Raw genomic sequence first — 15,909 nt, 5'->3', positions numbered from 1 at the left:
AGGCGTTTTGTGCAGGCCTTTGTATTTTCCTGCTGGTTTCTGAGAAACGAATGTGCAGTCTCCAGATGGAAAAAATAAGCAGTTCCACCATAAAAAAGGCAAAAGTCCTTTGAGCAGCTTCAAGACTTTGCTCATGGTGACTTTTTTGCCATGTTCATAGTAAAATGCTATCAGCTGTATCTGGCATCCTTCCAAACACACAGCTAGAATGGTCTTCTCTGAGAGTAATGTGTATAAAAGATCCACAGGACAGGCCTTAATGTCACCAACTGATGTTGTGAAAGTTTGTACCAGACTTAATTCTTGCAAAAACACAGGGGTTCAAATGTGAATATTTGCAACATGAAAACAAGCTGGTTTGCACAAAGCTAGCACCTTTCTCTCTAAAGTGCAAAACAGATTGTGGGTGATAAGAAGATTTTAAAAAATGGTAGATGCTTAAACATATGGAAAAATTAGCTGAAAATATGTAGATTTTGAGTTATTTTACCTCTTTACTGGTAAAATTTGTCAATCAAATGCTCTAGCATTGGATTTCTGATTCATCAAGAAAGGTAATCAAGACTGGGTCTTTGGGCACTTCCATTATATAATATTTACTACTTAAACTCTACTCTGAAAAGTGACAGTAAAAGTGGCATTGTAGTATTACAGCAGGCCCTATGAAATGTTGTTGCTGACAAAGGATTGCCCAAGGTGTAAATAAGTGGAACAATGTGGCCAAGTAGATAGAGTGCTTGGCTGGGATGAACGAGAGCTGGGTTCTATTCCTTGCTGTGCTCTATGTGGCCTCAGACAGACCTGTTGAGTAAGAAGTTGCCATTTTTTACAGTCAGTTTTCAGAATAGAGCTACACTTTAAGGAAGTCATGTGTGCTACAGTGTCTAAGGCAAAGTCAATGCACTACAAAGGAAATTTCAATTTCCTCTGCAGCAGCATGTTCAGCAGAGCAGTTATTTTAAGTTACTATAGTGGAAGAAAAGTTGTGTCTACACACAAACAGGCAAAAGTTATTTTTGACATCAGACCACCCAAAATGTACTGCTGATGAATCTAAAGAAGTTCCTTCTTCCTGTTTTAAAGTTGTTTATGATTTTCCTTTAACTCACCCTCCATGATGGTCAGAGGATCTTCCACTTTTGGGCGCAGGATGTTGGGACCAAATACAGTAGCCAGGTTTTGCACGCTCATTTTGTTTACACCCGCATAGGACTGGACTTCATCCAGGAATCTGTGAAATAGAGGGGGTAAAGTGAGCACCAAGATCACAAAAGGGAAAGGTGGATGATGATCTCTTACTGTATTTTTTGTATGGCATTTCCTAGTTGTTTTTTAAAGGTCACCACTCTTTTTTAAAGGTCAGCACTGTTGTAGGCTTGGAAAAACAGGGCAGTAGTTGTGATGCTCCCTAGGGTACCCAGGGCTCTGAGGCACGTCAGAGCGGGAGGGCTCTGAGTTACTACAGAGAATTCTTTCCCAAGTATCTGCCCGGTGGGTCTTTCCCCCTTGCTCAGGGTCTAGCTGATCACCATATTTGGCATCAGGAAGGAATTTTCCCCACAGGACAGACTGACTGAGACCCTGGGCGTGTTTTGCCTTCCTCTGCAGCATGGGGCATAGGTCACTTGCAGGTTTTAATGGTGAATGCTCTGTAACTTGAAGTCTTTAAACCATGATTTGAGGACTTCAGTAACTCAGCCACAGGTTAGGGGTCTATTTCAGGAGTGGGTGAGGTTCTGTGGATTGCAATGTGCAGGGGGTCAGACTAGATGATCACAATGGTCCCTTCTAAGCTTAACGTCTATGAGAGAGCCTTGTTTCTGCCTGGAATCTGCTCGACACCCCTGGATACTGGCAACACAAGCACTCCCCTCCAGACCTCACTTTACAGGTTAGCGATAGGCATACACTAACCCCTGAGTCCTCCAAGCATCCATCAGCAGCATCTAGCCCCTGCTCCATGGGATACTCACTGAATCACCAGGCCCACTGTTTCCAAAGGAATACTACATGCCAGCTTACTAGTTTGCCTTAAAACACAGCTCCACTTAACACACAGCACTCAGATACGTTTACAGAGAAAGCAAATATAAGTTTATTTAACAAAGAACAGAGATTCCTATGATAGCAAGCAAAATGCTGGAAAAATGCATTATATATATATATATATATATATAAAAATCATAACATGCTTTCTCCATGGCCTAAATTTAACTAACAAGATTTCCTCCTGTCTAAAGAAAGTTTTATTTCACCCAAAGTTCTTCCCAGCATTTTCAGCCAAGTCTGGCTGGGATCCATTTTTCATGAAGCAAACCCTCTGTCAGTTTACTTCCTCGGTGAAGGATGCCAGGGGGTCTTTTTTCACCTAACATATACCAGAAAGACCTTTGATCTTCACTGAAAAGAGTGTCTTCCCTCATCTCCAGCTGTTTACCTTTTCCTTTTAATTTTCTTTTGAAGTCCCTGCAAGGTCTTCCTTAAACATATGACTTAATATGCTAACAGACTGTGGTTGTAAGACACATGCTATACAAAGATTAGTTTGGGAGAGAAGGGTCTCTTGCCTCCTGTCTAGAGAATTGTCTCGAGGCATGCTATCAACGTGTGCCCTGCCTTTAACTACAAGAACATTTTTCCTTTCTATCCATGCACACCCCTTCTGAGATGTTATGCACCACACATCTCACAATGATTATGCCAGTGCGACACAGGCTTTCATTAGAGTCCATTCATGTCATCCCACAGATACCAGATGCAAGGGATACCTGCAGCCCTTATGTATCCCTGTACCCTCTGCCAGTTGATTGAAAGAGGTCCCTGGGTTTATTTTCTAATGTACCCAAGTTTTCTAGAGCATAATGCTCCTTAGAGCTAGCAGAGTTGAGCTCTTATCCAGTGTACCTTGTAAGTTTTCCAGGGAAGGAAGCTTTTGCATATCTTACTGTAACAAGACATACAGGCCCTTTAACCAAGGAAGTGCTGTCCTGTGACTTTTCAAACCCAAACCAAGGCTATTTTGGGGGTTGTCATTTCTAGAATGATTGTGGGGGAAAAATTCTGAAAACCTGCTGTCGCAGTTAGGCCTCCCATTCTCCACAGCTTACTGGCTGCTACCCCAAGTGAATTGAAAATGGGAAATTATTTCTTTCTTATCCTCCCCATAGAACCCCGATATTTTCTCATAATGTTATATGAAAAGCTTTAAAGCTTAATTGATAAATACATTCTTGATATAACATTCAGTGTCTTACCAAAATCCATAGATACTGTGATGCTGGCAGCCCAGGTGCCAGCTCATGAAAAGGTCCCCGTGTCTGAACTGGACACTAACATATACATGGCTGGAATGTATCTGTCTCACTTGTGGGTTAATATTAATAAAATAGGTATTAGAAATGTTAAGACTCTATTGAATGCTTATGAATTACTGCATGCATTAATCTTACTTGTAATATATGTGTTCCATATTGTAACATAATATTTGAGTGGGTAATATTTGAGAAATTGTTATGCATCTCCCAAAAGAGGAGACCCAACCCTAACCTATCTGGTAATGATGTATCTTACAACTGGAAACTCCCACACCTGGATTGAGAAACCATCAAGAAATGGACTAAAGTCTCTTATTACTGTGCTCTCCTCCCTGTGAAGATGAATCATGCAAGGGACTCTTCCCATCAGCTGAGTTTGCAGCTCAGAGCACATGGCAGAAGGAGGATAAAGACCCCAAACCAAAGAAGCTAAGGAACTCCATGCTGCTTGGATTCTGGGGGAGGGGAACCAACTTGCTTCTATGCATAAGCAAGAGATCCCCAGCTGCTTAGCCTAGGTTAGCCCTAAAAAGACAAATTAGAGCTTACTGATTATAGAAGCCTGTATTACCTTTTGAAACCTAAGACAATAACTCATTCATATGTCTATATTTGCTTGCTTTAACCTTGCAAATAACTCTTTATTTTCCTTTTCCTATTTAATAAATTGTCATATAGTTTACTATAGGATTGGTTATAGGCATTGTCTTTGGTGTGAGACCTAAAGCACAACAGACCTGGGGTAACTGACTGGTCTTTCGGAATTAGCCATAACACCAGGAATCACAGCAATATTCAGGTTACTCCTATCTATCCAAGAGATATATTCACCTGGGTAGCAAGAGAAACCTGAATACCCAAAAGGACTGTCTGTGACTCCATGTTAAGGCTGTTGAAGTGCCTGAGGAATTTGCGCTGAGTTGGTGAAATCTAAGTTAGGAATTTACAACCAGTTTGGGGTTTGTGTCCTCGTGTGTAACAGTCTGCCTGAGGTTAGTACTCACGATCTTGCAACACCATTGGGAGCGTCACAGATATTAACATGCAGCAAACTACATCAAAACATTACCTGTTATGAGGCCGTGTTTTATCTCACATCCCCATGCACACATACCACCTTACCCTTCTGGTGTTTTGACCTTTTTAACCCAGGACTCCCATAAGCTGTTGAATCACCAAGGCCAACAGAAGCTGCTCTCCAGGTAAGTGACCTGCAAATATAGCCCTGCTTCCCCTTACAGAAGTAGGTAGAAGGTGATATTCCTTTTTCCAGCTATATTTCCTTGCCTTTCATGCTGGGTGTGGGCTGTTCATTAATCCTACTCCCAGCTGTACGACTATAATTAGTAAGTTAGTAATTAGTAATACAATAAACAAACCTCTGATTGTGTTAGGTTAAATGTACCAGTACTCTGACTCTCTTTGTTAAACTTCTCTTGAGATATATTCACCCAGACAGACAGCAATGTCTTCTAGGGCATAGAAATAAATACCTGTTTGATAATCTTTCAGGAGCACTTACCTACAGATATATTTCAGCAGATTGTAATTGACGGGTGGCAGACTCTTTACTTGTTTCACTAATTCCTTCACCCCCTGTGCAAACAAATAAAGCAATAACAACAACATTGTTGAGATTTTGGTATGAAATAAATAGAAGATACTTATGGAAATGGAGTAAAACAACTCTTTTGTTAAAAATATCCAGATAAACTATGATCACTAGTGTCAAAAATATAAAGGGAAGAGTAACCACCTTTCTGTATACAGTGCTATAAAATCCCTCCTGGCCAGAGGCAAAATCCTTTCACCTGTAAAGGGTTAAGAAGCTAAGGTAACCCCACTGGCACCTGACCCAAAATGGCCAAAGAGGGGACAAGATTCTTTCAAATCTGGAGGGGGTGGGGGGGACAAAGGGTTTGGGCTGTCTGTGTGATGCTTTTGCCGGGAACAGATCAGGAACGCAGCCTTACAACTCCTGTAAAGTTAGTAAGTAATCTAGCTAGAAAATGCTTTAGGTTTTCTTTTGTTTAATGGCTTGTAAAATAAGCTGTGTTGGAGGGAATGTATATTCCCGTTTTTGTGTGTTTTTGTAACTTAAGGTTTTGCCTGGAGGGATTCTCTATGTTTTGAATCTGATTATCCTGTAAGGTATTTACCATCCTGATTTTACAGAGGTGATTCTTACACCTTTTCTTTAATTAAAATTCTTCTTTTAAGAACCTGATTGCTTTTTCATTGTTCTTAAGATCCAAGGGTTTGGGTCTGTGATCACCTGTACCAATTGGTGAGGATTATTATCAAGCCTTCCCCAGGAAAGGGGGTTTAGGGCTTGGGGGAAGATGTCCCCCAGTGGTCTCCTTTCCTGTTCTTTGTTTAAAACGCTTGGTGGTGGCAGCATACTGTTCAAGGACAAGGCAAAGTTTTTAACGTAAGCTGGTAAGCATAATCTTAGGGGTTTTTTATGCAGGTCCCCACATCCGTACCCTAGAGTTCAGAGTGGGGAAGGAACCTTGACAACTAGCCTGTAGTATCCATTTCATTTGGACAAAGCAACATTTTGGCTAGCTCCCAAGGACTGCACTAGCATTAGACACAAGCAGAAGATTCTTTCAGTCTGTCCTCTCACTAGGGTTCAGAAGAGCTGAACAATGTGAACTTGGTTTCTGTGTCCATTGGAAATAGCCTCTGGCTAAGCTCCTGCCACCAGTGCATTTGGATGCTGTTTTAATTCAGCCTTTGGTGCTTTGCCAGCCACTGTAGGGTGTTTGATTTCAGTGGGTCAGCAAAACAAGTGCAACTCAGGATGGGAAGATCATGATACTGCAAATGTTTGCTGGGCAAATGCTCAAAAGGAAATAAGACAAACAGCTATCTAGATGAATAGCGGCATCGTTTGTAACTTGCACTGTAGAAGAGTCCAACATAGAAGACTAAAAAACTAGTCAAAAGATCTAACAATCAGATGGCTAAGCCAGCATTACAACAGGATAAAAAAGTCTTATAGTCTCTAGCATTGGGCACTCACATTGCCAGTATCACATGGCAAGAACTGGCTCTAGGTTCACACAGTCACTGAAGTCTCGTTTTCAAATACATTTAATAAAAAGTTTCATGTGATGTTCTCAGAGAAACTATACAAACATAGCTACTATAAAATGGACACATTTAATTAAAGAATGGAACACAGAGCAGCTATTAGCAGTGTGATGACAAGTTGAATAGAGGTTTCAAGTGGGATTCCGCTGCAGTTGGTACTGAGTTCAGTACGATCAATTAGACAGATAGACAGACTAAACAAAAGTAAACAGCAGTGCTTATCCAAACCTCTAGGTGCCCCTGCCATAAATTACATGCACAAAAACATTGAACAGCCAGCAGAACACACAGCTCCCCTCAAACTCTTCTAGACCTAATACAAAATGCTCCTCCACACATCTAATCCCCAACCCTCCATCTGATCCTTATTGATTTAGTGGATGGGGATGGAAAGAATCAATTCTGGCTGGTGACTCAGAACAGGGAGGATGTCAACCACTTTGTAGGAGGGATTAAAATGTAGAATGGTTTTGGAAAATTAGAGGGATGGGCTGAAATTAATAGAACAAAACTATTAATGATCACTCTGAGAAAAAAGACTGAGAGATAACATCATATACTAACTGCCAACGAGTACATAGAGGGGTGTAAAAAGGAGGCTTCAACACAGCAAGATATATTGGCCTTAAATTACTGTAGGGAAAATATAATCGGTCAAATCCTTCATTCTGTTACACAAGTTTCACACCAGTAGAACAGAGTTGGAAATCTGTCTCTATATCTTTAAGACGCATTAGACAATGGGGCATGTTTCCAAGATAAATGCTAGAGTAACTGATGTCAGAGTTAATCAAGACCAACTTGCCAAATATCTCTGAGTGATGCTTTAATGACAATGGACTCAAGGCGAAAATTTTAGAGCCTAAATCCCATGGACTCTGACTTATGACAATTTTATCCCCAGTTAATTCCCACTTAAATCAATAGTTTGCTGTTGACTGAAACAGGAATTGGGTAGGACTAATAAGAGCAGTCCTGTTACAATGGAGGATGACAGCCTAGATGACCCAAAATAAGTCTCTTTCATACAAGATAGAACTCTTCTATCCCAATGCAGAAACTTCCAACCATAATTCAATGGTATGCAGTTTATATAGGTAGAGAAGTTTCTTTTATTCCCATATGCCTATTTAGATTGCTATGTGAACCACAGATTTCATTTAAAGATAACCTACAAAGAAAATCGTTCACAGAGAGTAGTTATCAGTGGTTCATAGTCGAACTGGAAAAGCATATTGAGTGGAGTCCCACAGGGATTGGTTCTGGGTTGGGTTCCATTCAAGATCTTCATCGATGATTTAGATAATGGCATAGAGAATACACTTATAAAGTTTGCGGATGATACCAAGCTGAAAGGGGTTGGAAGTGCTTTGAAGGATAGAATTAAAATTCAAAATGATCTGGACAAACTGGAGAAGTGGTCTGAAGTAAACAGGTTGAAATTCAATAAGGACAAATGCAAAGAACTCCACTTAGGAAGGAACAATCAACTGCACATACATACAAAATGGGAAATGACTGCCCAGGAAGGAGTACTGCAGAAAGGGATTTGGGGAGTTGTAGTGGATCGCAAACTAAATATGAGTCAACAATGCTCATACTGTTCAAAAAAAAGCAAATATAATTCTGGGATGTATTAGCAGGAGCGTTGTAAGCAAGACAAGAGAAGTAATTATTCTGTTCTACTCCACGCTGATTAGGCCTCAACTGGAATATTGTGTCTAGGTCTGGGCACCACATTTCAGGAAAGATGTGGAAAAATTGGAGAAAGTCCAGAGGAAAGCAACAAAAATTATTAGAGGTCTAGAAAATGTGACCAATAAGGAAAGACTGAAAAAAAATGGGTTTGTTTACTCTGGAGAAGAGAAGGCGTGTGGGGGGGGGCAGCTTTCAAGTACATAAAAAGTTGTTTCAAGGAGGATGGTGAAAAATGGTTCTTGTTAACCTCTGGTGATAGGACAAGAAAGCAATGGGCTTAAATTGTAGCTAGGGCGGTTTAGGTTGGATGTTAGAAAAAAATTCCTAATTGTCAGGGTAGTTAAACACTGGAACAAATTGGGAGGTTGTGGAATCTCGGTCATTGGAGGTTTTTAAGAACAGGTTAGACAAACACCTGTCAGGAATTGTCTAGTTATTATGTAGTCATTCCTTGAGTGCAGGGGACTGGACTAGCTGACCTCTCAAGGTCCCTTCCAGTCCTACACTTCTACATCATTAGAAAGACATCCTGATATGGTTCAAAGATGTGCATCTAGCTGTGAAGAGTGAAAGCTGATGCAAAAACTAGAGAACCTTTGCCAAAACCAAAGTAGATTACAAAACACCACTATCTATATAAATCCCAATCAAAGCAGAAAACTCACCGTTTCCTCTTCCTTGCTGAGCAATTTGGCGCAGGAAAGAAAATCCTCATATTTTGCATAGGGGATAACAGGTTCTGGGAGTTCTCTTAGATACAGTTTGAGAAGCGATGCCACCGTGTGCACATCCGTACTGCTGTGGGGATGGAATGCAAACGATTACTGCTGGGGATCTGGGAAATGCTATACACAGCTGATGATCTCTAGTCTACTGTTTAACTTTTTCAATACTGAATCATCAGTTTGTTAGCCTTACATATAGCTCCAGTGTCTGGTTTTAGCTTGCTTTGTACTGCTGAGGATTTGTAAAAATACCTGTAACAAAGGCTCTCATAATTCTGATGATATATTATTTTTAAACAATTATTTACCCTACAAAATAAACATTGCAATATTCACAACATAGGTGCTAGGAACATCATGCCTTTAATATAGGTTACAAACATCCCACATGAGGAATGCAAATACCACCTACCCACCTGACAGATTTAATTTGTACTTGACCAGAAATTAGGCAAAATATTTCAATACATGGAATTATATTCTCATAACAATCAACAATTTGGCTCAGATTCTTGACACCTGCCTCTAACGTAGCTGAGTTCCAAATATCTGTGCCCTGCATGGTATCAATTTTTTATCAACATGTTGTGCACAAACCAATTTATTCCACGTGTTTAATGAAAGCTCCCTCTTATCTGAATCGTAGTTAAATCCCCAGGTGTGCATCACTTTCCCAGTAGTTCCCCTGAATAATTAATACTGTGCATTTTAATAGCACCTTTCCACAGAGGATCTTGACGTGTTTTGCATACACTAATGATTTAAGCCCTCCTCACCCTTGTGAACTGGTATTATCTCCATTTTCTGAAAGATAAACTGAGGCAGAGAGAGAAAGTGACTCAAGATCACAGAGTGACTCAGCACATTGTCAAGAATAGCTTTCCAGGGCTTAATTCAGAAGTGAGTCTAAGAGTTTGTGTGTAACACACATGCTAAAATCCCTCTTATACAAACAGATTCATTTAGACTTAGATGCACACTTACTTAGTTACAACCCCCTTATGCATCACCTCAGAAGTTAGCCCACTCCGACTACTGGAGTTTAAGCAAGTCTAAGCTAGTGTACAACACACACCAAGAGACAGAAGAGTAATAAGAAAATCAACAGGAAGGACATTCTACAGTAGGACATTCCCTACTTAATCTTACACATTCTCATACCTTTTTATGGCTCTCTGGTGTATAAAGTTACATCCATGAAGGATACATCTACACTGAAGTCAGAGGTGTGATTGCAGCACGTGTGGACATTCCCAAGCAAGCTTTGATCTAGCTAGCATGAGTACCGGTTCAGTGAAGCTCCGGCTTCATGGGTTGGCCACCCCAGTACATACCCAGGGTCCCAGACTGCCACAGTTTAACTGCCATTTTTACTAGAGCTAGCTTGGGTATGTCTACACATGCTGAAGTTACACACATCATCTGATGGCAAACATACCCTTAGACTCATTTGTGCATCAGTAACTGGGTGTAAGCAGATCAAAGGGATTCCAGCTGATTACAAGCAAGTCTAACATACATCAGTTTTAACATCAGCTCTGTAATCACCCCACCAGATCTCCTTTTGAATCCTCGTTTATCAAAATGTTTTAAATGGCATCAATGTTTCAGATAAAGAGGGTTGTACTAGAATCTGAAATTCTCCTCAACCACTGTTAATCTTATGAAAGACTTGGGAATCTGATTTCAAATTATCCCCATGTCATTCAGGATAGAAAGAAAACTGCAGAAATTTTCTGTAACACAGAACAGGTTCAGTATATACTGCCCCTTTTCATCTAGATGTGTTCATGTTTTATGAGAAAATAATATAATTTTAAAATTAACAATGTCATAAAGAGAACAACTATCTAGTATGATGCTGTCACAGTTCAAGGTGACTGCGCCTGTATTCCCCCTCTGTAGTGGATTCCTCAGCCATCACTTCTCTCAGGTAGAAATCCACCTCTCTCTCCCGCTTGATTTTTGTTTCCAGGCTGCATAGTTCTCTGCCTACCCTAGAATTCCCCCAGCAAGCCAGACTGTCTGAGCAGGCCAGCATCCACGCTTTGCTTTCTCTTTCAGCGCTACAAACAATAATATTTGCCACCCGTTATGACTTATCACACAGTTCTTTATAAGCAAGCATATTTGTTCTCAAGGTGAAAGCATTACAGAAAAAAACATATTTAAAACAATAAAAGAGCCTAAGTGGCATGATGATAAGCACGTAGATCATCCCAACTCCATCTACGGCTATGATAGGAGTCAATCCTTCAAACCCCACAGAGGGGTTTTTCTGTGGTTTAAAGTTCATAACAGCCTTAGTTCAGAACTCGCACACCCATGAACAGTTCAATCTTTCCTTTATACAGTTTGGGCCTTGGATCTTGGCCTCACATAACTGGTGATCAGCAGACAAAGGCCCACTCCTCAGACCGTAACTTCAAAAGGCTGAGTTTTTGCATAACCAGAGATAGGGAGTTAGCATTGGCCTCCCCCTCGATATTTCCCAGGAAATTCATTTCACACATATTGTCCCAAAAGACCATTCTTGTCTGCCACATTGTTTAATATAGTCTTTTGATCATCCAGGCCCATAATAATACATAACGTTTGCATTTAATACAATGGAATTCAAAGGTACTTAAACTTAACACAACAAAGTTTTTCAAGGATATTGAAGAAATTGCCATATCTGTCACAGAAGCACTTACACTTTGCTAGAGGTATTTAAACCAGTGACTTTGGAAGGTCCTCTGTTAAGCTAGCAACAGCTTTTACTTAGCTATATCTTAAGAAGAACACTTGCAACAACCCTAGGTTCACTGAGATTACGCGTGTATAAGAGATATAACATGGGGGGGGGCATTCAGCTGTCTCCACATTTGTGAGGCCCAGGCTTCATGTACCTACACAACCAAACCTCTACCAAAGGAGCCAAATGAGCACAAAGGCTGTAGAGGTGGTGGTGGTGACAGGGGTGATATATTTTATATAAAATATATTTTATATTAGAGCAGTTTGATGAACTTAATGTTCCTTTTGTGGGAAATTTTGACATTTTAAAATTAATTTCCATTCAGAATTAGAACCAGAAGTCGAAATACTGAAATTTTTCACAAAATGAAAAATTGAAAAAATGTCCGAACTGGAAATGTCAAAATGGAAAACTGACTTTTTTGATAAAAATGAAATTATTCAACATCTCAAAATGATTTTTTTGTTTCATATTGAATTTTAGAGACTAAAATATTCATTTCACAACACTGATTCCAAACACATGTTTTAATTTCAGTTTACCTGTGTGGAAAATCAAAACTGTTAGAATCAAAATTTTCCAACTGAAAAATCTTGATGTCAACAAAACCACATTTTCCAACAGGAAAAATTTTCAGTCAAAAAATTTCAACCAGCTCGAGCCAAAACTCTGAATCAGTACTCCTTTGGGCTTCTGAGGCAGGGTCAGATTCAAATCCCTGAACCTGTCCCCACTATGGTTTTAGTTCTTGTTTGGATCCAATGCCAGGAAGATTATTTTCTTTCATTTCTTCATTTGGATGTGTCTGAAACACATGAGAACAGTTTTACACATGAGATTTCGGTCCAGGATGGTGGATCTCACAGATATTGACAAGCTTCTGCCATACTAGTCCAAAATATTGTGTTACTTGTGTACTATCATATGAATATATGTTCATTCACTATTTTTGATTTGGACTCTTACTCAGATTCCGAAACCTCTGCCTATGTGCAGTACAGATCAGATATGAAGAGCAGCTACTCCTCACATCTCTGTTTGCCAGTACAGACAGTACAATTCAGGTGCCCTTGCTTCATACCCTGAAGCTCCAGACTCAGAGCAGTGCAGTTTATCCTCTCTTTTTAAAATGCATGCAATAGTACACTCAAGGAGTTCTCACTGGTTGGCCTCACAATAGAGGTAAAAAGGTAAGCCTTAGCGAGGAAATTAAGGAAGTTTTACAAGCTAGCTTGCATGCAAGGTACACAAGAAGCAAATTGGTAGGAGATGATTTCTGTTTGCCTATTGCACCAAGCTAAGGAGGAACAGGGAAAGCTAATTAAGGAGCAGAGCTCTGTTGACAGCCCTATTATTGGAGCTGTCAGTTGTCTGGTGAAAGGGAGCAGGCACCCTGAACTGATTGCATAAGTATCCCCTCACTGGATTGAGCCTCAAGACCAAAAGTTGTCATCTTGTGATCTCTCCTAAATACCTTTTATTGAACAAGGACACCCCACAGTTGTGGCTTGGGAATTTAAACAGTCTGAAAGAGCCTATATGGCATCCAAAATTGACAAACCTTCCAGAAATAAAATAAGATCTAAAACAAACAAACAACAAAAGAATTAGCAAGAGCTGGCAGTTTTCACCAGGTGAGAAGGTTAAACAATGCACTGCCCAGCTTTCGCTTCCTGCCAGTGCCAGTACGGTGGAAAAAGCTTGCAGTATTTTATAAAGATTTGTACAGTTCTTGATATGAAGCAAAATACTTGAAGGCAAAGTATCTGGAAAGAAAGACAGACAGAAGGAATAAAAAAAAAAGAAAGAAAAAAAAAAGGCTACCTGTGTCCAGAGTCGCCCACATGGAGAGGTTTGTAATACACTGATATCAGTGAGCCAATGAATGTGATAAAATAAGGCTTGTATTTCCAAGGTAAACTACAAAAGGCTATTTAAACACGTTAGTTTGGTTTTATCTCATTTCATTTTACTAAAACTCCAGTATACTACTTGCTTATTGCTACTAGATATAGATCTCTAAGAATGCAATTTCTGGATTGGGGTTTGGACCCTACATTTGAACCATGCAGTTTATGCCTAATTCTAGGCTGAGGTAATGCATATATCAATTTGGTTCTCGTGTACCAGGAGCATGGCATGTGCCAACTACTGTTGCATGATCAGTGTACCATCACTAGATGGTGCAATTGCTAAGAAAGATTATCCTACGTTTTGAAAATGTACAAATGCAAAGGATTTCTTTCAGCTGTGCTGGAACAATGCCTGAATGCTATATTGAAAGCCTCAGTGTATCCATAACTATAACACTTATCAAGTTACCATGTATAGTTTAATAACTATATATTTGTGAGACTGTTTAAAACAAACTCTTTTCTTATATTCAGCAACAACACTAAACTTTCTATTTTTTGAGGCAAAATACTAATGGATCTGAAAAATAAGTAGAATAATGGGATTAAAAGTAAGAGTATTGTATAATCTAAGAGTATTTACATCTTGCAATCTAGTACTAAATTTTCTTCCTTTTATTTTAAAAGTAGAGATGCACTTGGACTGCAAAATTAGGATGCAGATTTTAAACCCTGCACAGTTTGGGGTGTTCCAATCCAAGATTGTGGCTCTACTGATTTCAGAGTCAGAAGACAACTGTGTACATGAGGCACAATTTTCCAAGCAGTCCCACATTTCGGGAGTGTTCAACTCTGCTTCTTAGTTTTCTTGCGGTGTAGTTCCCACACCATTGAGATCTGCATTCCATTTAGCCAATTATCTTTATACAGCTATGTGGTTGCTCATAATGCCCACATCACCTTAGTATGAGAGGATCTAACAATCATCAATAAACTTTATCTTTACAACAGCCCTATGAAGTGGGGAAGGGCTTTCCCCATTTTTCAGAGGGGGAACTGAGGCACACGATTAAGTGACTTGCCTAAGTTCACACAGGAAGTCTGTAGCTGAGCTAGGAACAGATCTCTTGCTGAAGAAGTCCTCTAATTCAATCACAAGTTATTGGTCCTGATACAAGCGTTATGGCCTGTTATGCAGGAAATCAAACCAGATCATCATAATGTTCCCTTCCGGCATTAAAACCTATGCATGCATGAACTCAGACGAGTGCCCTAACCATCAGACTATAGAGTATTCTGGGATGGGTGGGCGTGTCTCAGACTCTCCTGTTGAAACTGTTCCACTTTGCATAAATAATTAGATATTTATTAGAGCAGGGACTGGAACCCAGGTGACCCACCTGCTCCCAAGTGGGTTCCCTAAGTACCAAACCGTAGCGTCGCTCTCTCTCTGGATCAGTGACTATTCAAGTCTTATATACAAAGTAGGACAGCTTTGACAGGAGAGATGGGGAACTGATCCCTGAGCTGGTGGCTCACATAAGCCACTGACACCTGTACACTCTGGGGAGAAGTGCAGTAACACAGCCAGTATAAATCCCCTATAGCCACAGTATATTGAGAGCTAGCTGGTTGGGCTGACTAGCACACAATTTAATTTTACAGTACAAGTTCTGTGGAATTTCTAATTTCTTTGCCTCTCCGAGTAATCACTGTTTCCCCAAAACATATACCTATATGCCCACTAGTGGACACACAAGTACGCACGTTAACACGTATATTAATTGCCAAAAGTTTGCTTCCACCCATCTCAATATAAAGGCATTATTTGTGCAAACACAACAAATCCCTTCCTTGCAATTAGACTGTACAGATTTAATGTTCTTTTTATCCGATGTCTGTGTCATTAGCATCCCTGATGGTGGTGCTGTTTTGACAGCACTTTTCTTTGTGTTATCACAGACATTGTGGAAGTGGTTGTCAGACCAATTACACAGCCTGGGGATTCTCACCCTTTCCTCCATAAACAATAATTTATTGAAGCACAGCAAGTCACCATAAATGCATGCATAACCCTCACACTCGCAGACAAACACATGGTGCCTTTATGGAGCTTGAGTCAGCACTTCAGAAAGCAAAGTCAACCAGCTGCTAACGAACTTCCAGTGGGGAAAAATAACGGTGCAAGGTCACATCAGAGAAAAATAAGTATTATGTCCAGGGGCTCTATGGACACGGATAATAGTGCGTAAAATTACAAATAGTAAGGAGCTGTGAATTATGGGTCTGGAATTCCACAGAGAGGCTCTAGTAGTATCATAAACCATGAGAGCAGAGCTCAAGTGCTTTGCATAGTCATCAGAACCCCGAGGTGGAATTACTGTCCCACAACTTAAAACGTTGCTGTTTTAAATGATTATAGACAGAGTCCTGATTCTGTCTCTGCAACCCCCCCTGCCCCCGCATCAATATGCCCCCTG

The 15,909-nt window shown here is 40.1% G+C and overlaps 1 protein-coding gene across 10 annotated transcripts in view; it reads right to left on the bottom strand.

Moving 5' to 3' along the window:
* The window catches only part of ARHGAP24 (Rho GTPase activating protein 24), a 336,201-nt gene that overhangs the window by 11,629 nt on the left and 308,663 nt on the right, over positions 1–15,909 (bottom strand). For 9 of the 10 annotated variants that reach the window (XM_073340570.2, XM_073340577.2, XM_073340568.2 and 6 more), the window contains 3 exons: positions 8,777–8,909; positions 4,837–4,910; positions 1,110–1,231 (listed from right to left, as the gene is read on the bottom strand). In XM_073340570.2, the coding sequence (XP_073196671.2) occupies positions 1,110–1,231; positions 4,837–4,910; positions 8,777–8,909 (329 nt within the window). The remainder of the gene's footprint in view (positions 1–1,109; positions 1,232–4,836; positions 4,911–8,776; positions 8,910–15,909) is intronic. The other variant, XM_073340569.2, reaches the window with a different exon arrangement.

This window comes from Lepidochelys kempii, chromosome 4, assembly GCF_965140285.1.
Source record: "Lepidochelys kempii isolate rLepKem1 chromosome 4, rLepKem1.hap1, whole genome shotgun sequence".
NCBI classification, from domain to species: domain Eukaryota; kingdom Metazoa; phylum Chordata; order Testudines; family Cheloniidae; genus Lepidochelys; species Lepidochelys kempii.
This window is presented reverse-complemented; position numbering and strand designations above follow the sequence as displayed.